This window comes from Rutidosis leptorrhynchoides, unplaced genomic scaffold, assembly GCF_046630445.1.
Source record: "Rutidosis leptorrhynchoides isolate AG116_Rl617_1_P2 unplaced genomic scaffold, CSIRO_AGI_Rlap_v1 contig621, whole genome shotgun sequence".
NCBI classification, from domain to species: domain Eukaryota; kingdom Viridiplantae; phylum Streptophyta; class Magnoliopsida; order Asterales; family Asteraceae; genus Rutidosis; species Rutidosis leptorrhynchoides.
Genome location: NW_027266842.1, coordinates 2,553 through 25,778, shown reverse-complemented (window position 1 = coordinate 25,778; position 23,226 = coordinate 2,553). Strand labels below are relative to the sequence as shown.

The window sequence follows — 23,226 nt, the reverse complement described above, 5'->3', positions numbered from 1 at the left end:
TCAAAGCAGAAGAAGATTAACCTTAGTTTATGAACAAGTGTTATGAGGATCCGAGCATAAAAGGAGAGAAACATTTAAGATCCAGATGGAGAAAAACAAAACTAGGAAGTATTTGAAAGAGATGATGAAGAACAAGGCATCTCAGCCGAGAGAGAGAGAGAGAGAGAGATAGGTTTAGATAGAAATGAAAATGGAAAAAAGAAATGACAAGGAGAGAGAAAGAGTTTTGAGTAGAGATTGATTTAAGAGAAAAAATGGCAAGTGAAGAGGAAGATCAGGAGAGACAAATGTGGAGAAAGTACCCGCAATATAATATAATACTAGTAAGTAGAAATTCTTTAAATTAATATTTGATAAATTAATAAATTTTATAAAATAATAAATTTATTCGGTCTCTATTTAGATCAATAGAAAAAATTAAAAAATTTGATAAAATAATAAAATATTAATTTTTTGAGAGATTTATTTATAATTTTTAATCTTAAAAAGTCATAAATTAATAATTTATAAAAATTAAAAAAAATATATTATATTTTATTAAAATATGATTCAATAGTTGTCTGTTTTCCTTTAAAGTTAAAGTCTATTTGAAGCTCATCTCTAACTTTTCTTATTGTATCATAAAGTTGTGAAGAGTGTTCGACGTCATAAATGCTTCCTTTCGCGTAACAGGCTCCAAAGACACTGTATCATCTTCGCCGTCATCCTCTGCGTTGTTCTCAATGATAGTATCCACAATATCTTCTAAACTCTGAACCTCCGAACATGCTTCATTTTTACCTGGGTAGTTCATTAGATTGTCGATATCCATCTTATTACGATAGCCACATTGATTGATCATAGTCTCGAGGTCTTGAGTTTCTTTATCAAAAGTGGATTCATCCAAATTTCTTGCAACGTCACTAGCTGAACGAATTTTACAGTGTCGGAAACAATTCGCTATTGTTTCTTTTCGAACATCTATCGTCCAAGCTGGGATTGCCAAAATGATAGCATCAAGGACATTTATCTTCCCTAGATCAGATTGTCCCACCTCATAACCTTCCAATTTTGCGGTAAAACCTTCTACAGTAATGCATCTTAAAAGCTCTTATTATCCCAACATCACAAGGTTGAATCTTTGATGTCATGTTGGGTGGCAAGAAGAATAATTCAACGTTTCTTAACCCTTCAATATTTCTTGGATGTGCTGGATAATTATCCACCACAAGTAAAACTCTTCTACCATGCATCATTTGGTCAAATGAACGAACATATTCATCAAAAAGCACACTAGTCATCCATGCTCTTTTGTTAGCTCGATACTGACAATCCAAGCTATTCATGTTGATATTCTTGAAGCAACGAGGCTTTGCATATTTTCCAAGAGGGATTTTTTCAGAGCCATCTTCATTGCAACAAATAACTACCGTCAGCATTTCTTTATCTTGTTTTCTTCCTTCAAGTTGTTTTGTTGCCAGTGAATGATCAGCTTGTAGCCTATAAAACAACCCAGTTTCATCCATATTGAAAACATCTTTCATAGGGAACTGATCAATTTTCTCCCGAATTGATACCAATTTCTGCTCCATGTCTTGTACATCAACAGACCGACTCTCGCCAAAAAGACGAAATGACTTTATGCCATGTCGGTGCTTGAATTTCCCAAACCATCCTATAGAGAAGTTAAAATCTGAATCATCATGAGGATACACGAGTTTCATTGTATCTCTTGCCTTCTGCAAAATTAATTCTCCTGTGATATTCACACGTTCTTGATGCTGGAGAAACCACTCATAAACAACCTTCTCCATGCCAAGATATTTTACTGGTTTGTGTGTTTTGATCTCTGCTCTTCCCTTTTCTATTTCAGTAGAGAGATAGTCATCTGACCGTTTAAGTGTGTTTGATATTGTTCTTTGACTAACTTTCAACTGAAATTTTCCCTCAAGCCATCTCTGCAAGTCTTTTTGTGTGCTTGCAGGATTATCTCTCTTGTACTCACACAACTCCTTACGTATTTGATCTGACATAGTTGATGTTGCAATACCTTTTAGATGAGAAGCTTATGAGATATGGTTTTAATACTCTAACACATAATAGATTTGTTTAGACTAGAATATGTTGTAATTTTATTCAATACAAAACACTCAATTTATAGTACAATATGTATAATACAAATCCTTTACTAATAAGGATTATACAATATAAATCATTTACTAATAAGGATTGTAGTCTATTCTAATTCTATATGTAAAAGGATAAGAAAATAGAAACATAATACAATAAGGAAAATATGAATTACGTTGAATCGGTTAAAAACTCTTTAAATTAATAATTATTAATTTATCGATAAATTAATAACTCTCTAAATTAATAAATTTTTCCGATCCTGACATTATTAATTTATAGAGTTTTAACTGTACTTTCTTTTTTTCCTCCCCACTTTTTAATTTTCTATTTCAATTCAATTACTAATAAAATAAAATTGATTTCACTTTAAAATAAAATAATAAATTGATATAATTAAAAAAATATAATTTCTTTCAATTTAAATTTCTTTTCACTATATTTCCTGACTACTGCTAGAGTAATTTTAAAGAGTAAAATTATTTTTATAAAGAATTCCCCATAGAATATATTCTGAATCTGAGATTTCAATAATAGTAATAAAAAAATATTACTAAATGACTTCAGTAATCAGTACAGAACAATTACAGTATGTCCAAGTTAATTAATGATGTCTTATTCCATCTTTAAATGGAATGCTGGAGTAAGTTTTTTGAAATTCACGTTTATCTCTTTTAGTAGCTTCTAGAATTTCTAAAACGTGAGCAATTCTAAAAAAAATTCTACATTAAATTAAATATCATCCTACTATCATAGAAAAAATATAAAGTTAAATTGAATATTCAATCATTAATATCTCTTTAATTAATATAGTTAACCTATCATTAATTAGTGTAGTTAACTCAAATAAAAATATTTTTACATAACAATTGAGTTTATGGATATATGCTTTTTTTATTTTATCACCATTTAACTCTTTTATTTATACTTTACGTATACATTTTATTTTTAAATTATATCACCATTAAATTTTTTTGTTTATACTTTACCGTATGAATAAATAACAATATATAAATTCAATTGTTCATGAGTTCTGCTTTAAACTACTTCATGATTTTTTTAATATCAAATATAATTATAAATTAATTAAATTTCTTTATTATTTATGTCTCATTAATCACTATATTGTTTATATTTTTTTTTATTATATCAGTATTTAGTACCTAGGTGAGTAAAAATATTTGGTAGATAGTTCAATGTTATTAAATGCTTAAAAAAGAATATTATACTTTATAGAAAAACTTAATTTTAAATTATAATTTTAATGTAAATTGTATGAGAAAAACGATACTTATAGGTGTGAAACTAATATATGTTAAAAAATGTGTATTTGCAGTGTATATTGTTTCCATAAACTTTATTCGATGGTGTGAAACTGATATATACTAAAGAATGTGTATTTGCAGTGTATATGGTTTCCATAAACTTTATTCGATGAAGACTGTAATCTGCGTGGAATTGAAATTTATAATATGCTATTGTCATTTGTAGATATTGCTGAGGTTTTTTAAGGATTTCTCCACAACCAATGTCTTTTCAAAGCTTCTTTAGGCCAATCCAATTTTGTCATCCCAATTTGCCAACTTGTGAAATTATTCATACAGTGACGACGCCATTTCAGGCTGCCTCCATTTTTTTCCCAATTTTATAACACTAAATTGTTCCCTGCAAGAAATGTTCTTGACTCCATGAATAACGAACTACAGTAGTACTATACTAGTAGTACTTTTGTTTTTATTAATTTATTCCCTGTCGATGTTGTCAACAGCTAGAATTTTTCAACGCGATATAATACTATTTAGCATTGATATATTTTCGATTCAGAATCAATTATTAAAATAATAATAATAATAGGAGTAATAACCTGAGATAACTACAACCTGATCCTTCCGTCACGCATCTGTTGTGTTTTCCAACTAGGCTGCCAGTTGGCTCGCCTCCCTACGCTGGCACTGATAAAAAAGATGGGTCCCACAAGAAGGTCAAGCAAGCATCCGTTTTTTGCTTACCAGTGCTCTCATTGTATATTTTAAATACCTAACATGTTAAGTTTCAGTTATGTTTTGACTCGACAAATGAAGCCGAGTAAAATAATTCTATATGTTGATATCTAAAAGAAAGAAAATACATTACATCTATAGAAATATACTCTGTTTGATGTAATCTGAATTAAACAAAGAACATCTCAGCAAGGCCGGACATTGGCATCCATGATTGAAAAAGGGAAGCTACAGTAAAATAAACATATATAGTTCCAACTTCTAATAGATGAACCTGACAAGCTAGTTGCTGTTCATGTAGTTGCGAACATCTAAGCGAAAGAACTATTTCCACGATTCCATTGATAATAATATTATTTAAGAAAAGGGACCATCTGGAGAGCTCTCCTGAGTCCTTGGTATTCTCCAAGATAAGAATCAACTATTCTTTGGAACCTAAATTGTAAGTTGACCTGTCATATTCTGAATGCCTCAGAGGTCTATAAAAGCCACAACAACTATGTAAATGTACAAAAAGAAGTGAATAATAATTGCACTCATTTCAGTGATAGCCTGATTGTAAACAACTAAACATTGATGGGTAGTTTGAGATCAACAATACCTCTCTCTGTGAAGGCTTGTCATCCAGATCAAATCTATAGTTGGACAGAGGAATCTTTCTTAACACAGAAACTTTAGCATACAGATAATTGCCAAAGAGATCTTCAAGTTAGTTTTTTTTGCTGAAGAGTTCCATCATAATAACATTTATTGTGTGTTACAATATATTTAGATCATTGACACAAAATGACTCACTGAAATCCACTAAGATATTTGAATTTACCATCATAAAAAAAAAAAAAATTACAAACCACACACCAAAGCACATAAGGTTCAAAGCTCCAAAAATAAGCAGACTTGCCCAAGAAGTAACCACCTGTTAAAGTATACCAGACAATGAAAAGACGGATAACCATGAAAGCTGATATGACGAAATTAATTATTTTTATCATAACAGAGAGCATTTTAGAAAAAGAAACTTTTTTAAGGTCTGATTTTTGAACTCATTTTGCCATGACTCATTGAACTCAAGGTAAAATGGGTCCATTTAGCATTCTCGAACTTTTTTAGACAGACCAATATTCTGCAATGGTAGATCACTAATGGTATCTTAGGCTAAATGTCTGTCCAAGACGCATCCTGGAGAAAAAAAAAATCAAGAGCAAGAAAATTAGAAGCAATTATTTAAATATACTACGTAATATATGTTACATACAGAAATGCAGATCCAGTATTATTTACCTTTGCAACGAAAAGATCTCTACACCACTTTTACTGTACATCCTCCTGCAAAAGAGGAATTGTACTTCAAAGTATTAGCATATGGTAAAGCTATATCATATTATAATCCTCCAAAGGATGCCGTAGTTTCCACCCAAACTATCAAATTCTCATCTTTAAAATAAACATTTGCACTGAGGTAATGATCCGTAGAGGATATGCAAAAATCATATCTAAGATCCAGACAAAAAAAAAATGCAATTCAATCAAGATTCAAGAGCTATCGGGCACAACCCAGATATGAAAAAGAAACCCGACCCAAATCACCAAAACTTCCAAAATTACACGAAACTAAAATGGCATTCATACAGAAATAAAAAAGAAACGAATATTGAATTGAAGAGGATTGCCTTAATTTTTTGGATGAATTCTCTATCTTTGCCTGTAATTAATGGCTTCTCCAACCCAAGGGAAGAAATAAAAAATTCATAAAAAATTAAATAAAATCTAAATTAAATGTTGGATTTTGATTGTGAATGCGATCAATTAAAGAAGCGGGAGAGAGATGGAGGGTTTTTTTTTTTTTGAAAACTAATGGAGGGAAGATGAAAAACAGTAAAAATAGAAGAGGAATAACTACATCAAGAAGCATACCTTTCTGCAAATAATGCATGGCGTAATAATCAGTAGTTGTGCTTGAACTTTGGTTGACTGATATGGCGTAGTTATTTGATTTTGTAAGAAGGATTATGAAAGGGTATAACGATACGGTTTTGCTATGAATTTTTTCTTTTCTTTTTTTTAAAAGGAAACGGTTCTAGTTTAAATCGTGAATGATTTTTTATTTAAAGAAAAGGGAAATTTTCTTATTGGCCTATAAACTAAATTAGTGGTCTGGCTCTAGAATATCCTAATTTTTAAAAAAATATTTTTATAATTTTTATTATTATTATTGATTCATGTTTGAATTAATGAAAAATATGATTATATCTATAAATTAATAATTATTTTTCATATTTATATTAAAAAAAAAAATTCATTATTACAATTTAATAATAGAATAAAATTTTATAAATTTCAATGTTCTTTTTCTACTTAAATATAGTTGATATGATCAAAATCGAAAATTAAAATCGGACATCAGTACGGATATTTTGAACTATGCCTTTCAACTCTGTTTTAAAATTCATCTAATCATCTTCTCCAACCCGACTGGCGACTATCCTTACCGGTTACCGCTCAAGTCACTCTCTCCTCTCCCACACAGAGCGAAAAAAATTGAAGCACATAAAGAAATTTAATTAAGCTTGCCAAGAGATTAGATATTGATGAAACTTATCGTAATTGGAGAGAGTGAACTCTGATTTATAAACAAATTCGAGAGATTATTATTCCAATTAAATTGATAATTAACCTTACAAAGGCTATTTATAAACAAGAATGGCTTTGCAGCTGGTTATCGATAAGTATTTATTTAACTAATAGTCTCTGTCTATGGTACGAGGCATCTCTCGCCACCAAATATATTAAACCTACCTTCTTCCTCATTCTCTTCATGAAGAAAAACTTGTAAAAATACATTCTTAATTTGGACGTGGCGAGTTGACCTGTTCTAGAGTGGAGGAGATTGGTGTCTGCAGCTCACAGACGGGAGCTAACGGGACATATTCAGGTCTGATCACATTTCAATCACTTCTCTCCGAGGAGAGTTGGCCGGCATTTGAATACATTGATTGGGAGAGTAGCCAAATATTGTCTTTTTAATAATTTTACGAGTATTTCACTTACATTTTAAGAAAAATTCTTTTAGGTGGATATGTTACATTAAAAAAAACTAATGGATATGTTTTTCACCGAATGAATATAATTTGATTGCAACATATATTGTTGCAATCAAATTATAGTCATTCTACTTTATCGTATTAAATATTTTATCGTGCAAAATGTTTAGCATGGTGCAGTAAAATTTTGGAACACACAAATTATAGCACGATTGCACGATAAAGTTAAGCTCAAATTCAATATTCGGTCAAAACAACAATCACATGTTTCGGAACTTTCATTTTAATCCCTCAGCATAGGTGTTAATTTGGCGTTATATATACTGTTATACTTATGAAGACAGCTTTTCAATATAAACTTAGGTATGATTATGCACATTTTAAGATGTATCTAAATAATCAATTTGACAAATATCGAAGGATGAGCGGATTAGCCTCTACTTGTTTCAAAAAAAAAAGAGAGGGATTAGTCTCTACTCTCTACCATATTATTTCATTCTTCAAATACAAGAACTAATTACTATATTACATATTATCATTTTTTTTTAATACGAAAGAATTGAAAATATAAATAATATATGGGTCTAAATCGCAAAACAAACACCTTAATCGAAATCGTCTGCATCAAAACATCTCCTCTCAAATAAATAAATAAGAATGCAAATAGCAATGATATCATGTATAATATTTACAAGGAGAAGTATCATGAAATCTCTAAAAAGAAAAAAATATCGTGAAATATCAATACAATCATCCAACAAGAATCGCAAAAAAAGTACTATTTATTATTATCTCTGTTTTAAAATAAATACAAATTTTTATATATATTTTATATGGAAAAGTTTACATCTAATTTGGAATGGAAGTAGTATTCAATTTCTTCCCTTCATATTTATCGAGCATCAATGTTATCTATTATCATTAATAATTAACAACTGGCCTAAACATAAAATTGAAATTAGGACGTTTCGATTAATCCTTTTTTTTTAAGATTATTATTTTTTAAAATAAATAAATTAAGATTTAAAAGTTTTACTTTGTCCATATTTTTAACGTTTTCATAAAGCGTACTACAGTATATACGTATCTTAATAGGTTAAAAGTAGAATATAAGTAATGGTAAAAAAAATCTACTTTTATTACACCATCATCGATGTAGTTTTTTTCTTTAAAAAAAAAATCAAATTGAACAATGAAGATCGTTGGACCAATTCGAGACGATACTTTCTGGATAAAATGTATTTTGTCATGTAATAAGCTAGTAAAATAAAAAAATTGATCCAAATCTGTTGATCTAATCATTATTTAAGATTTTTTTTGAGATCGATGTAATTTTTAGAATTGTTTGGAACGAGACTATCCCGTCCCCTGGTCCAAGTTGAGTTAAAGAAAAAAAAAAAACTAGAAACGGAAAAATTGAACCTGTTGATGACGGTTCAAAAGTATATTGAACCGGCGATGGACCGAGAGCAATGAATTGAACAACATAAAACCATCATTTTTTGCACGCCATTGTAGACTCCAGACTACACACAAATCTTCGATATCCTCTATCCCATTTCTTCCTCCTTTTCTCTCTCTCAATAAAATCTCTGTAGAGAATCTTGTCTAAAGCCTCTCTTAGCATTCCTGATTGTTAAAAAGAATCAATCTTCAGATCTCAGATCCGACGGTACAACCTATCTCTCTCTATCCAACCTGATCTTTCTTGTTTGCATGATTAAACATTTTTTGTGTTCATCAAGTTTTGATTGCGATCATTCGGATTTCTGTATAAGTTTTTATTAACCAGACGTGATACTCACTTGTTATCATGTATCTCGAACCTAACAAGCTAATTTTGTTGTGGTATTCACTTGTTTTATTGTGATTCTGAACAGAGAAACATCTAATTTAGTTTTATCGTCATATTCCGTTCCTTTGCTTCATTGCACACATTTTTTCTGATCATTTAGAGTAGTTATTTTGTTTTTTTAGCTTTTGATGGTAATGTGGATGATCATTGCTTTTGCAGACAGATTCAATGGAGAGTTTGGCGCAGTTGGAGGCATTGTGCGAGAGACTGTATAACTCGCAGGATTCTGCTGAAAGAGCTCACGCCGAGAACACTCTAAAATGTTTTTCAGTCAACACTGATTACATTTCTCAGTGCCAATATATCCTCGACAATGCATTGACTCCTTACGCTCTGATGCTTGCTAGCTCGAGTCTGTTGAAGCAAGTGACGGAGCACAGCTTAGCTTTACAGCTCCGTCTTGACATCCGTAACTGCTCCTTCCACTTCACATTGTCTCATCACTTGTGTCGGGTTTATTTCTCTGTTTTAACGATTTCCCTATTACAACATCTTTTTCGTTGTTTGTAGGAAATTACATTATCAATTACTTGTTCACTAGAGGACCCAAATTGCAGCCTTTTGTTATTGCATCTTTGATTCAGCTCTTATGTCGGCTTACAAAGTTTGGGTGGTTTGATGATGATAAATTTCGAGAAGTGGTTAAAGACTCTACCAATTTCTTAAGCCAGGTGACTGATTCTTTGGATTTTATTTATTAGTGGCATGCATGAATTTAATTTTATGCCTATTTTTGTTAAATGATGCGGCTGTATTAAATTTTGGCATGCCAGTATTGTAGTATTTACTGGTTGCTTGCCAGAGTCGCATTTTGTAACGCCTTCTTGTCTATGATTGGAATCTTTGGTTGCTAACCTGGAATCCTTTATTATTTTTCTTTTTTTTTTGAGGGCAGAGTGCCATTGCATTTGTGACAAATGTCAGCGTACTACTCTCTTTGATGAATGTTTTTTTTGCTATAAGATTTGTGTGGCTCGAATTGTTTTGTGATAGGAAAAATGGATTTTGAACGTTGAGGTGAGCCCCTAAACCTGATAGTCTGATATCAGTTATGTAATGTTGAATAGAACAACCTTCAAAGAGTTGGGGTATATGTAAATTGTTACGGAAACATTTGGACAAAACAACAACACACAAATACAATTGTAGATTTTTGACCTAATAAGTAATAACATCCTGTGGTATCCAATCAGCCTCAGCATTCAAAAGTTTCAAAAGCTGTAATGTAACTAATTAGCTTTCACAGAAAAAATCACCCTCTACTCGAGTTCAACCTCCATAAAATTTAGCAGCTATTATTTCCGTTTTGTTAACTTTCCTGGCATCAGTTTATATCCACCTTTTCTTGCTAATGTCTTCGAAGCAAATTCGTTATTTATATTTCTGTAACAGCAATTAGAAGCCATGCTAGACCATGGATCATTTGGACTCCTTATTTACCTACATTTTTTCCGTAGTGTCTGTGTGTTTCTTTATCTACTGAGTAATGTCGTATGTAGTCTGATATATGTGTTTTGTTTGTTTTGCTTTCCAGGCAACACCTGATCATTTTGCCATCGGTTTGAAAATATTGAATCAACTTGTTTTGGAGATGAATCAGGTTAGTGTTTCATTACCACTTGTTCTATTGACTAAAGTAATGATTAACTTCAGCGGAACTTAATATCATGTTAGTAGGACTAGCACTTAAGATATTCACTTATAAGCATTTTTGGTATTGGTGGAACAGGAAAGGAGCACCTTTGATATCTGAATTGTTTTATGATTTAGCTTTACATGTAATTGAGAAATAAATTAACTTGGGTTCTTAGCAACTAAGATCCTGATATTCATTTTTGTTTTGGACTTTTGGTTGACCACAATTTGCTCGTGTTCTGTTGGCTTTGATTTCAGCCCAACCCAGGATTGCCCACAACACACCATCGGAGAGTGGCTTGCAATTTTAGGGATCAGTCACTGTTCCAGATATTTCAAATTTCCCTTACATCCCTGCTCCAGCTGAAAAATGACGGTATATTATGCGTTATGTCCCTCTCTCCCATACACACACACACACTGAACATCTGTATTTACACACTCTGCTGTTGGTTGCTGATGATTATCTGCTCTATGTTCCATACAGTTGCAAGCCGATTGCAGGAGTTGGCACTTTCGCTTGCCCTAAAATGTCTTTCATTTGACTTTGTTGGGACATCTATTGATGAAAGTTCAGAAGAGTTTGGAACAGTCCAGGTAAAATGAATTCTTGTAACAGTCTTTTTGGGATTTCCTTATCTGTTTACTCTATTCTTAGGATACAATACATAATCAAGTGTTTAACTCTCATTCTGTAGATACCATCTGCTTGGAAGCCGGCATTGGAGGAACCTTCAACACTGCAAATATTTTTTGACTACTACGGAACTGCAGAATCCCCTCTTTCGAAGGAGGTCAGTCCATTTCGCTCACTCTTTGCTATGTTTGCAGATTGTTATTATTTCCTTTGATTTTTTTCTTCACAGGACTGTCATTTTTATGCTTATCATAAATTTTTATTTTAGGCACTGGAATGCTTGGTGCGACTGGCTTCTGTAAGACGCTCTTTGTTTACAAATGATGCTTCCCGTTCCAAGTTCTTGGCCCATCTAATGACAGGAACCAAAGAAATCCTACAATCAGGACAAGGTGGTTTATGGTATTTGAATGTTGTAGTTCATTTAATAGCTAGAATTTTGAATCCATTTATGGTTTTTCGTGTGATTAAACTGACATGAAATTTTGTTCTTGTCTATTCTCATGCTTGTTTGTTTCTTTCATATATGAAGTTTGTTGCTCTAGGAATAATTACAAAAGTAGATACATGCTGCGGCTTCATATGTAGCAAATTTGTCGTTGTTGTGTATGTTTATGTTTCTGAGTTTTGCTGGTTTTGTGTCTTTATCATGCTTATTGCCATCTTTTAGGTGTTGGTATTTGAGCATGCTTGAGTGTCTTGTGGTGCTGTGGTTTTATACTAAAATATCCAATTATGTTCCAAATGATTTTGTCATCTTTTGTTTTTTTTTTTTTTGTATATCAGTCATCTATAGATATTATTGTCCTTGCAGGTCTTGGCGATCATGATAATTACCATGAGTTTTGTCGCTTACTTGGACGTTTCAAACTTAATTATCAGGTACTTTCTTTCTTCTTCTTCTCCTTTCTATATCAATAGATGAAGAAATCTGATTCTATTTTGAAAAGATCTGCATTTTTTGTGTTGTTGTTTGGTGACAGATGATCATGAATACAATCTCATGTTACTTACCCCTTTTCTCCCTCTTTTCTTAATTTGTTTTCTTATCTTTGTTGAATCTGTCAATGTTATAGTTGTCAGAGCTTGTCAACATGGAAGGCTATAGTGATTGGATAAGATTAGTTGCGGAATTCACTTTGAAGTCTCTGCAGTCTTGGCAGGTTAACTATTTTACTGACAGTATTTAAATATTATTGGCATTTATCATATCTGAATTTCTCTTACTTTGAATGTATTACTTTGCATAATGCCTTGACTCATATTACTGAAATTTATGCTACTTATTCAACATTGACCCTGATCTAGCTATTGTCTCTCTTGACCAACAGTGGGCCAGCAGCAGTGTTTACTACCTTCTGGGGTTGTGGTCTAGGCTGGTGACTTCTGTACCATATTTGAAAGGTGACGCTCCAAGTTTGCTGGACGAATTCGTGCCAAAGATCACTGAAGGGTTCATTACGTCCAGATTTAACTCTGTACAGGTATGGATACTTGATATAGCATGAATTACATAACGTGTTTCTTTGAATTTGAATGAATTATTTAGTTTCTGTTTAATTATCTTTGTATTTTTGTAGGCTGGATTCCCTGATGATCCTTCTGATAATCCGTTAGACAATGTCGAACTTCTTCAGGATCAGCTAGATTGCTTTCCTTACTTATGCAGATTCCAGGTTTCGATGGTTTCTATTTTTCCTGCTTATTTCTTTTAGAGTTACAGCTCCAAAAGTGCTAATTTCCCAGTAAATCTGGCTGCGGTTATCATAGTTAAAAGCTTGATACTGTTCTTTTAAATGCATATCTATCTTGGTTTTAGATATTGTCATCTTTTTGACTTTTTGATATCTTGACGTGCAGTATGAGAGCAGTGGCTTGTATATAATAAAAATTATGGAACCTATTTTGCAACTATACACGGTAAAAGCTATTAATTATAAGTGCTAATAGCTATTCAAATATTTATGACATTACAATATTTGGTAATGCTTGTTATCAACTTTTTGTAGGAAAGAGCCCAGGTGCAGACGAGAGATAACACTGAACTCTCAGTTATTGAAGCCAAACTTGCTTGGATTGTTCATATAATTGCTGCCATCCTCAAAATAAAACAATTCACCGGTTGCAGGTAGGAAAAAGCAAAATAGTACTGTCTCGCAGTGTGCATTTATGCGTGTGTGGACACATGTAAATGTTGCATTATTATTTGTCGGTGATTATTTTTTGCATGTGATGTGTATCATGTTAATTACAAATAGTTTCTTCAACCTTTCAGTGTGGAGCCACAAGAAGTGCTGGATGCAGAACTTTCAGCTCGTGTTTTGCAACTAATAAAGGTTACTGACAGCGGGCTACACAGTCAGGTATTGAGACTGGAGTGATCTGTGTGAGCATGTGCTTCTCTTATGTTGCTGTGGCATTTCAGATCAAATGCTTTTTTACTTTCAGTAGTTTTGTTACAGTCATAAAGTAGGGCTGAATTTTAGTAGTGATATGTTATATGATACTTGGTTTATATGTCATTGTCATGGCACATGCTTTTTTGCAAGTCTGAACATCATATCCCAGATTTATTTTGATTTTCCCTTCGCCGCTACATTGGATAGATTTCGTGTTTAGCAGATGTGGCCCTCATGAAGGGAAATGTGTCAATGGTTGATTCTAATAATCCCTTTTAAAAAACATAAAAATTTGGCAGAGGTATGGGCAATTGAGTAAGCAAAGACTTGACCGGGCGATCCTCGTCTTTTTCCAGCATTTCAGGAAGTCCTATGTTGGTGACCAGGCCATGCACTCGTCGAAGGTAATTGAGTTCGTCTTTTTCCCAATGTTTATGTTTCTATAGTCTATGCACGTTGTATTTGTTGACGTGACATTTTTGGTACAGCACTTCCTTAACAGCCATTGATAAATAATCACTTGATGCAAACTTGCAAATACTATTTTCGATAGTGGTTTTGGTGTGATGCTCAAATATTTCGACCGTGAGAATGTAGAAATTTGCGTGTTATTTTTCTTTTATAAAGTTGGTTGTTCTAGGTCAGTGCCAAAATGGTGGATGTTTTTGTTTCGGAAGTCTTGGCTTCTATCTGTGTTACGTATATTTGCCGCTTACCGTGTTTCCCCTTCCTTTCTTTACATTTTTTATTTGTGTCTGTTTCTCATGTCCTGTTCGCTGTCATTGTTACTGGTCAAGATGGTGTACTCGTATTCAGTCTCCCTTCTACTGTAGGTTTCCGATTAGCAATCATGTCAATTTCCAAACATACAAAATCTATGTTATAATATTTCTCTTTAGCAACTTTGACTCACTATCTTTCCTCTATTTCACTTTCTTGTTTCTATAATATATTCTTATTTACGCAAATCCTCTTTTACGAATTTTTGTTTGCACAATTTTTTTACCTTTTTCCATAGCCATCTTAGGTCCTACTATTATGTGGTCTGAGCTTAAATAGCTTTTAATTGCTTACATTCACTTTGAGCTTTTTGCACTGTGGTCTGTTGCAGCAGTTATATGCCCGGCTATCTGAGCTTCTTGGACTCGGTGATCATCTTTTGCTGTTGAATGTGATTGTCGGGAAGATTGCTACAAATCTTAAATGTTACATAGAGGTGATTGCTTAAATTCTTCCTTTTACTGAGTTATCATTGTAATGCTTCTAATAAAAATGAAATAAAATTCCGACTACTTCCTTTTCAGAGTGAGGAGGTCATTGATCACACATTGAGTTTATTCTTGGAGCTGGCTTCTGGGTTAGTGCTACTGTCTCTTTTATTTTCCCTTTTTGCTGCGTGACCAAATATGGTGAGTTCTCGTCTGACATTTTTCTGGGATCTTTCCATCCTTTTTTTGGCAGATACATGACTGGGAAGCTGCTTCTGAAATTGGATACTGTTAAATTTATTGTTGCCAATCATACTGTAATTTCCCTTCTGATTTTTTCTCGTCTGTTCAATATTTGTATTTTAGCGTATATGATCACTTCATATGGCAATACTGAATTGATTTCTAAATCCAGGGATAACATTTAATTTGTATATTTTTACCGTATATTATTTCTTCATACGATAATATCGAATTGATTTTTTAAATGGCAAAATTGGAGTAACTTCTAGATCCAGGGAACATTTTATTTCTGTATTTTTTTACTATTTATCTCTTCATATGATAATATTGAATTGATTCTTAAATTCAGAGGGAACATTTTCCATTCTTAGAAGAGTACAGATGTTCTCGTAGCAGAACGACATTTTATTACATCATTGGCTGGTTGATCTTTATGGAGGACAGCTCTGTGAAATTTAAGTCTTCCATGGAGCCACTATTGCAAGTAACCTCTCTTTCTCTCGTGTGCGCAATTATTTAATCCATGGATTAAGATTTTGTTCTCCATAGCTTTTAATATCTTTCTCTTATTCAGTGATGTCCGCACATGTATGTTTATATATATAAAATCAACCGTATCAAATCCTGTTGCTAGCACCATTATGATTACTGCTTGTAATTGCCAATTTATGAGCATTGATGGGATGCAGATGGATTATATCGTGTGTTTCTTTTGCTGTGCTTGTATTTGAATATACCTATTAAAGAATTAGCTTGGCCTTGCAGGTTTTTGTTAGTTTGGAATCAACACCTGATACGATGTTTCGCTCTGATGCTGTAAAATATGCATTGATTGGATTAATGAGGGATCTTAGAGGTATTGCGATGGCCACAAATAGGTGAGTGCTACCCACTCTGTGATTATGTGAAAGGTTACTAAATTAATATTCCATTTGGATGACTTTTTGTGGTATATTTCTCAGTCGCAGAACATATGGACTTTTGTTTGATTGGCTATATCCAGCCCACATGCCACTCCTATCGAAAGGCATCTCACATTGGTATGATACTCCCGAGGTATGTAGACGTTGTTATTGTTCACTTGAGATCCCTGGCATGCTTCACTTTACGTATTTAATAAGCCCAACATATCTGTGATTCAATTGGTAAACTTTTGAATAAGCTTCATGCTAAAGAATAAATGATTATCTGTTACCATTCTGAACTATTTGCAAAAGGTTTCTAGATGTATTCTGGTATCTTCTGTAAACTATTGTTAAATATTTGGTCTATGGTTGACATTTTGGTTTGATTAAATGCTGCAGGTTACCACCCCATTGCTCAAATTCATGGCTGAGTTCGTACTGAATAAAGCGCAACGGTTGACTTTCGAGTCGTCATCTGCTAATGGCATTCTGCTTTTCCGTGAAGTTAGTAAATTAATTGTTGCCTATGGATCGAGGATTTTATCTCTTCCAAATGCTGCGGACATATATGCCTACAAATACAAAGGAATATGGATCTCATTAACTATTCTCTCCAGAGGTTGGAATAATAATGTTTGCAATAGCTAATTGTTTGAGTGTCATTCTCTGATGTTTAAAACACTCCGCACTCCTACTTCTATGTTTTTGTTCTTGAATAAACAGATTTTCATGAAAGTGTACTTGCTCTCTGTGATCTGACTGTCTGTGCTTTTCCAATAAATGGCAGCACTTTCGGGAAATTATTGCAACTTTGGTGTGTTTGAACTATATGGTGATAGAGCACTTGCAGATGCACTAGACATTTCTCTCAAGATGACGCTCTCTATTCCTTTGGCTGATATATTGGCATATCGGAAGGTACTCTATGATCTGACTGTTTGAAGTATATGGGTTGATAATTTTTCATTTTGATTTTAGAACTAAATGAGTATTATGTGCATGTCTATTTTAAAATTGAGCATACATCCATGCACTTTGATGGGCTGTTTCCCTATGTTTTATGTGGCCACTGCATCTTCCATTGCCCCTTCACCTTGTTACTTTTAGGAAAGAATGCTTTTCCCATGATTTAAATTTTGTGATCGTGGCAACCTAACTGCAATTGGCTTATTTTGGCAGCTGACCAAGGCATATTTTTTATTCTTGGAGGTGCTATTCAACAGCCACATTGTTTTTGTACTGAATCTGGGTACTAGCACCTTTATGCATATTCTTGGTTCGCTCGAATCTGGTCTCAAAGGTCTTGATACAAGTATCTCATCACAGGTATGTTTCATGCCTGGTTCAGTTTTGTTTTTGTTTGGAAGTATTTCAACCTAGATTATTTAAATTTATTTTTTCTTTCAGTGCGCTTCAGCTGTTGATAATGTGGCTGCTTTCTATTTTAACAACATCACCATGGGGGAGGCGCCCTCCTCACCCGCTGCACTCAATCTTGTTCGGCATATTCAAGAGTGCCCCACTTTGTTTCCAGAGGTGAGTGAAATAACCGTATGCTCTTTAAACTTTAAACAATCACAAAGTTTTCTCATTTCGTATGGATGCTCAGTTTAAATCACTTTCAGAATATATAGACGAGTTTAACTATCAAAGTAAGTTAGTGGTAGAGATTCCCAGTTTGACCCAAAATTGATTGATACTCACACTTAGATTTTTAAATTCGCTTACCATTGAGTGACCATGCTATAGTTGACGGATCTCATTATTAGCCACATGGAATGGTAGGCCTTTCACAATGTATTCTAGTAGCCATTCATCTTTTCTGCTTTGTTGGCTTGGCCAAATTGGAGAGTATTTGGATTGCATGGCAACGTCCCTTTTTTTTTCCTTCAGATTTTGAAGACACTCTTTGAGATAGTTTTGTTCGAGGATTGTGGCAACCAGTGGAGCCTTAGCCGACCTATGTTGAGCTTGATTCTTATTAACGAGCAGGTAACCCTTTTATATGTGGTCAGATTTAGCATTTCCTTTGCTTGTGGATGAGCTTGAGATACTTGTAGAACCTGTAATAGATAAAAGTATGTTTGAATCGACATTTGAAGGAAATATTTTATCGGTGTTTTGGGCTGCGTTTGACTGAAAACTAGTTAAAATGTCACCTTAAAGTGAAACATTTTCATTCCCCGGTTTTATTTTTAGGAGGGATTTAAAGAGCATTTGCCTTTAATACTCATTATAGAATGTTAGATCTGTAGTCCTTGTTTGGTATATATATGATTTCAAGACACTTGCTTGTCAACGTGATTTCTTCGTTCATGTGAACTTCCGAACTGTCAGTTTGCCCGCTTTCCTTTGGATGTAGCTTTGGTAAAATGTTTTTGTGAATTTTCATGTTATTAGATGATAGAACTCCCACTCAGAATGTTTATTTAACATTTTCTTGTAAACTTTGGCTATGGCTTATAGAACGACCTTTCTCTTGCAGATATTTTCTGATCTGAAAGCTCAAATTTTGGCTTCACAGGTATGGAACTTTTACATAATTTGTACCTGGTGATATGGGATCCATACTATCCATGGCCCTTTCTCTTCTTAGCTAATACTAGTCATCAGAATTTGTTGGACTGAATTCGGCACACTTGTTCATCTGACACTTGGTTTGCATTATTTTGCAGGCCGTTGATCAACAGCAGCGGCTTTCCGTTTGTTTTGACAAACTAATGGCTGATGTCACCCGAAGCTTAGATTCAAAGAACAGAGATAAATTCACCCAAAACCTAACTGTATTTAGGCACGAGTTCCGTGTCAAATAGTGGGACTGATTGAATTATTATGCAGCATTTAGATCTTCTAAATGTTGTTTTACAACAGTGTGTAATGTTTCATTTCCCGAATTAACAAGGCTTTTGGTGTCCGAATCCGTGATGATGGTGGTATAGTACACTGTTTGGTACTTGGGCAGCCAAGAAACTATAGAATGGTAGACGTCTGATTCCTAGTTTGAAGGTGGTCGGTTTGAACGTTTTTCACCGTGGGATTGCCGGTTAGGTCTGAAATTCTTTTTAGATAAGGGGGAGGATGTACATAACTGTTGTTGGGTTTTTTTTTTTGGATGCAGATGATCCTTCTGTATATCATCAGCTAGACATATTCTTTGTACTTGTTGATATTATAAAGGAGAAAAGAAAAAAAAATTGGTAAATTTTACTTTGTTACTTTAATTTGTTTTCCCCCGGCTATTGTTTTCCTTTTGCCCGCCACATGATCATGAATTCCAAACAAGGTTTACCGCTGCACTTTTAGATATTGAGATTCCATAAGGCTGAAAAAAAATACTCCTCCCGTCTCAAAATATACGATATTTTCCTTATAAAAATATACATGAAAAGCATCATGTATTTGAGACGGAGGTAGTAGTAATCATAACCAGAATCCTCACTACTTCCTTTCGTGTCCAACTTCAATCTTTAACTCCCTCCATATTCTGAAAGGGCACCTCAAAGGTCTGCAGTCGTCTTTTCTTTGCCAAACTCCGACTTAAGCGTCAAGTTACATTTACCTGAGACAGTTGCTGTGTGACATATGTTTACTTGGTTCAAAGTGCAACTGCTTGATCTCAGTTTAAGTAAATATTAATCCATCATATGATTCATATCCATTTTTAAGTGTCGTACATTAGAAAATGAGTGGATATCGACATCGTGTTTTAATTTTTTATCAAATCTTTTTCCTCAATATTTAGAAAAATTACTCGATATAATAATTATTAATGAGAATAAAACTATGCTCTTAAGTCTTTTTTTTTTTTTTTATTTAATTTCAGACCGTCATTATTGAGAGATTACAGTAGTGTACGTGTTCACAATCCGTCGACACGTCAAGGGCCTATTTTGATGAGGATGAGTGTTTTGTGAGATTATATAACAAAGGGGCAAAACGGACAATATCCTTGAAAAAGTCAAGCTTACGCTTACCTATAAATAGTGAAGAAAATCTAAAAATTGTGATCCGCGAAAAGCGATAAGGATTTTTTGAAGAAATAATAAAATAATACCAGAGGCGAGCTGTCTGTTGTTCATCGTTTTCGTGTTCAATTTCCTTTCACATCCTGCTGTTTGGAGGGAGCTCTAATTCCGTTCCAGGTACTACTCTTATCTATTCTCGTTCTTGCAGACATTTCAATTTATTGGTGTCAAAATTTTCTCTGATCACAATCAGTTTCGTGTATAAACTTGATAATTCATGATTGTTTCTACTGCTTTCCTCCTCGTAAATGTATAACCATCAATTTCAACCTTGGGGTTTTGAAGATTCAGCTAATTTGTGTCAATTTTACATATGAAGAAGTGGTTGAATGAGTTTTAGCTGTGTCTGATATTGATTCATGTTTAGAAATTTTACAACTTCAGGATGAAACCAGTTTGCCCTTTTGCCAAGGCTGCACGCCCAGATGATGCTTCTGTTAAAAAACAGGGAAATATCCAAGTAAACAACACGGAACAGCTGAGAATGAGTGTAAAGCGAAGAAAGAGTCTGGCGATTCTGCTGCGACTGTATCTCCAAAGTGCCCATTTGGATATGATTCTCAATCGTTTAAGATAGGCCCTCTTAGTGTATTATATGCCAAGCACTCCTCTTCGATTGCAGTAAATGTGTGCCTTGTTCTCATCTTTTCTGCAAGTAAGCTAAACAACACCTCTAAACTATTATTCTGCCTTTTCCTTCTTTGTGGTTTGAAGATTATTGTCTTTGTATTTGATTGTCCTATTTTTCAATCAGGGCATGCGTATCAAGGTTCAAGGACTGTCACTATGTGGGGCTGACAGTGAGAAGATTGAACCTGATACGAATCTGCAGAGTGTAGTTGATCGTTTTATAGAGGGTCATGCTCGAATTAAGAGGACTCATGTCGGCACAGAGAAAGAAGAAGAAGATAAAGGAAGCTGGTGAAAATAAGAAGTGATGTATGAGGATGTATCTCTCGAGAGAGGTGCTTTCTGGTGCAACAAGCAATGAGGGTGAGTGAATTCGACTTGTTAAGCTGTGGTTGCTTGATTTGATCTAGGTTAAAACTGAAAAATGCTTGGTTGTAATTTGTAAACTAATCTGTCATAACCCCCTCGTTTTCATCTTTTTATAGTCCTGAGCGCTTGATATTCTGGTGAGCTAAAATTATGTTGCATGTCTTATCTGCTTTGTATAGGTCTTACCTGTTTTTATATCATGTGCAGGCATTTCGTGCTCAGAATGTTGAAAGCGCAAAATCTAGACTCAACCTCTGTGCGGAAGACATTAGAGCTCAGTTTAGAAATATCAGGGAACTCACCAGAGTTGTGCTCACAACTGGGAGCAGTTCTGGGCATGCTTGGTGATTGCTGGTCTGTCATCTTCACTTTGTTTAATATTTTTTTCCTTTTGTTGTTGTTGATATCTCCAACAATGTAGCTGTATTCTGACCGTTTTTTTATCCTATGGTGCTTTTTTTTTTCCCACTGCGGAGGTGGGAAAAAAGATGTCACTTGATAGGATTCTCTGATAATCCTGACTAAATTATTGAATAAACTTCCTCGCCAGCCTAGTGCAGCCTCTTCTCTCTTTCTAGGCTTGATGCACTTTCTGTAGCAATCTGAAAAAAGTTGCTTGGGAATGAATAATGTTAACCCTAAACTATTAGATAACGTTTTCTCACTAGTATTCACTAATTCTTTCTCTCTAAAGGAAGATCTTTGCCTCTAAGAAATTGAAGCTAATAACTTTCCTTTATGGTTTTCAGTTACTTATGCATTAGTGATTGAAATGCTATTTTTCTAACATGATTAATATTTATTTCATAATTTAAAGCATGACCCAATTTATGTGATATTCCTTTTTCCCAGTCGAGCCACAGGGGATGCTGGTTCTGCGTCAGATATTTTGAAGAGAGTGTAGAATTCCTTATGAAACCTGCTGGTGGATGATCTGGAGGTTAAAGCATCAAATTTCAATTACTTTTTTGCTTCATAATATGAGCATTATGAGTGTAGATAATATTATAACATTTGTTCTTTGCTTTACAGATCACGCATACCCTTTCTGTTTCTCTTACAAAATTGGAGATCTTAAATATTACGATGGTGACTTGCAAGCCGCTAGATCATACTACTTCCGTTCTCTAAAATGTTCGTCGTGATGCTATCAAGCACCATACAAATGCTGCCTCCCAGGTCATATTTCTTATTTGTTATGTCATCTCATTGTGTTCAATTTGGAAGCACTTTTTTAAAAAACAAAAACTGGTGAAAGTTTGGTTTCACTGACTTTGGGATTATGCCATCATGTCCTATTGTTGGTCATGGTTTCAGATTCTAGATGTGGCCGTTTCACTTGCCAAAGTGGCAGACGTTGACCGGAGTGTTGGTGACGAAGACACGGCTATCGATGGATTTAAGGAAGCAATACAATTGTTAGAATCTTTGAAAACTGAAACCTGAAGAGGCTGGTCTTGAACAACGGGTAAGTTTCATCTGTACCCCCTGCTTCACCTCTTTGGAGTGGGAAAACATAGTGTATTTACTCCCTGTGTTTTAGCAAGTTATCCAAATTGTTTATTTTCTTTTCAAATGCCCGAAATGTGGCCCTTTTTTTGTTAAAAAAAAAAGATAAGGACCAATTTCTGGCTTTCAAAAGAAAATGATCAATATTGGATTTATCATTAACAACGCATATGACTAAATACTAGTTAATCCCTTCTGAAATTAGCTTTTGATTATGGAATATTAGAAACAAGCATATGGTGATATTCCACTATTTGCATCGCTTGCAGCGGCTTTCAGTGCTGGATTTCCTTAGTAATCAAATTGCAGAGAAACAAACGGATTCATCCAAATAAGGAGAGATATAAATATAAATACGTCACGTCTAGAAAACCTTATTCTCAAGTTCTGGAATTACGTCAAATATGATGTGATACTATTTCGTTATGATCTGTTTTGTCAGTCGAACTATCATGTGAATGAAGGCAGTCATGATGATGTATATAATGTTTTTTGTTACCGAATTTAGATTTCCATTTCGGACAATTTACTTCATTACATAGCATTTTGAATAATTTTCTTCGCTAGCATCAAAAATTTTATATCGTAATCTCAACCGGTCCCTAATTTCGTTTCCCACCATTTCTTTCTCACTTTGTAAACATCTGTAAGAATAGGGGAT

General features: G+C 33.8%; 2 protein-coding genes, 1 non-coding gene and 1 pseudogene across 5 annotated transcripts; 2 read left to right on the top strand and 2 right to left on the bottom strand.

Annotated features, from left to right (window-relative positions):
• Positions 1 to 527: 527 nt before the first annotated feature.
• LOC139884913 (CENP-B homolog protein 2-like) lies at positions 528 to 6,042 on the bottom strand (annotated as a pseudogene).
• On the bottom strand, positions 4,856 to 4,940 carry LOC139884917 (small nucleolar RNA R11/Z151). Its single transcript, XR_011771951.1, has one exon. It is a non-coding gene; the product is annotated as a small nucleolar RNA R11/Z151 (small nucleolar RNA).
• A 3,131-nt stretch (positions 6,043 to 9,173) lies between the features above and the next one.
• On the top strand, positions 9,174 to 18,845 carry LOC139884911 (uncharacterized). Of its 3 annotated transcripts, none has more exons than XM_071868878.1 (28): positions 9,174 to 9,414; positions 9,516 to 9,676; positions 10,540 to 10,605; positions 10,899 to 11,016; positions 11,128 to 11,237; positions 11,339 to 11,434; positions 11,546 to 11,669; positions 12,092 to 12,159; positions 12,354 to 12,440; positions 12,609 to 12,761; positions 12,858 to 12,953; positions 13,138 to 13,197; positions 13,287 to 13,405; positions 13,553 to 13,640; positions 13,976 to 14,080; positions 14,791 to 14,892; positions 14,981 to 15,033; positions 15,138 to 15,201; positions 15,477 to 15,611; positions 15,893 to 16,005; positions 16,090 to 16,183; positions 16,432 to 16,651; positions 16,820 to 16,950; positions 17,212 to 17,358; positions 17,440 to 17,568; positions 17,926 to 18,024; positions 18,518 to 18,556; positions 18,708 to 18,845. In XM_071868878.1, exons 1-28 carry the CDS (start codon positions 9,174 to 9,176, stop codon positions 18,843 to 18,845), a joined length of 3,156 nt encoding a protein of 1,051 aa, XP_071724979.1. The 3 variants fall into 3 exon arrangements, with proteins under 3 accessions (XP_071724979.1, XP_071724977.1, XP_071724978.1); XM_071868876.1 differs by having other exon boundaries at positions 18,687 to 18,845; XM_071868877.1 differs by having other exon boundaries at positions 14,788 to 14,892.
• A 1,597-nt stretch (positions 18,846 to 20,442) lies between these two features.
• LOC139884912 (protein NCA1-like) lies at positions 20,443 to 22,900 on the top strand. Its single transcript, XM_071868880.1, is given in 17 exon segments — positions 20,443 to 20,515; positions 20,518 to 20,640; positions 20,643 to 20,712; positions 20,812 to 20,837; positions 20,840 to 21,022; positions 21,025 to 21,050; positions 21,264 to 21,335; positions 21,337 to 21,410; positions 21,909 to 21,931; positions 21,934 to 21,974; positions 21,976 to 21,996; positions 22,089 to 22,113; positions 22,116 to 22,186; positions 22,188 to 22,235; positions 22,374 to 22,487; positions 22,489 to 22,524; positions 22,835 to 22,900. Coding segments are annotated over 17 exon segments (1,092 nt in total).
• The last annotated feature ends 326 nt before the right edge of the window (positions 22,901 to 23,226 follow it).

Coding starts and splice junctions, on each gene's coding strand:
- LOC139884911 (XM_071868876.1), top strand. CDS start 9,174: ATGGAGAGTTTGGCGCAGTTGGAGGCATTGTGCGAGAGACTGTATAAC. Junction 11,017..11,127: donor GCTCCAGCTGAAAAATGACG/GTATATTATGCG, acceptor TGTTCCATACAG/TTGCAAGCCGATTGCAGGAG. Junction 18,025..18,517: donor TGATTCTTATTAACGAGCAG/GTAACCCTTTTA, acceptor TTTCTCTTGCAG/ATATTTTCTGATCTGAAAGC.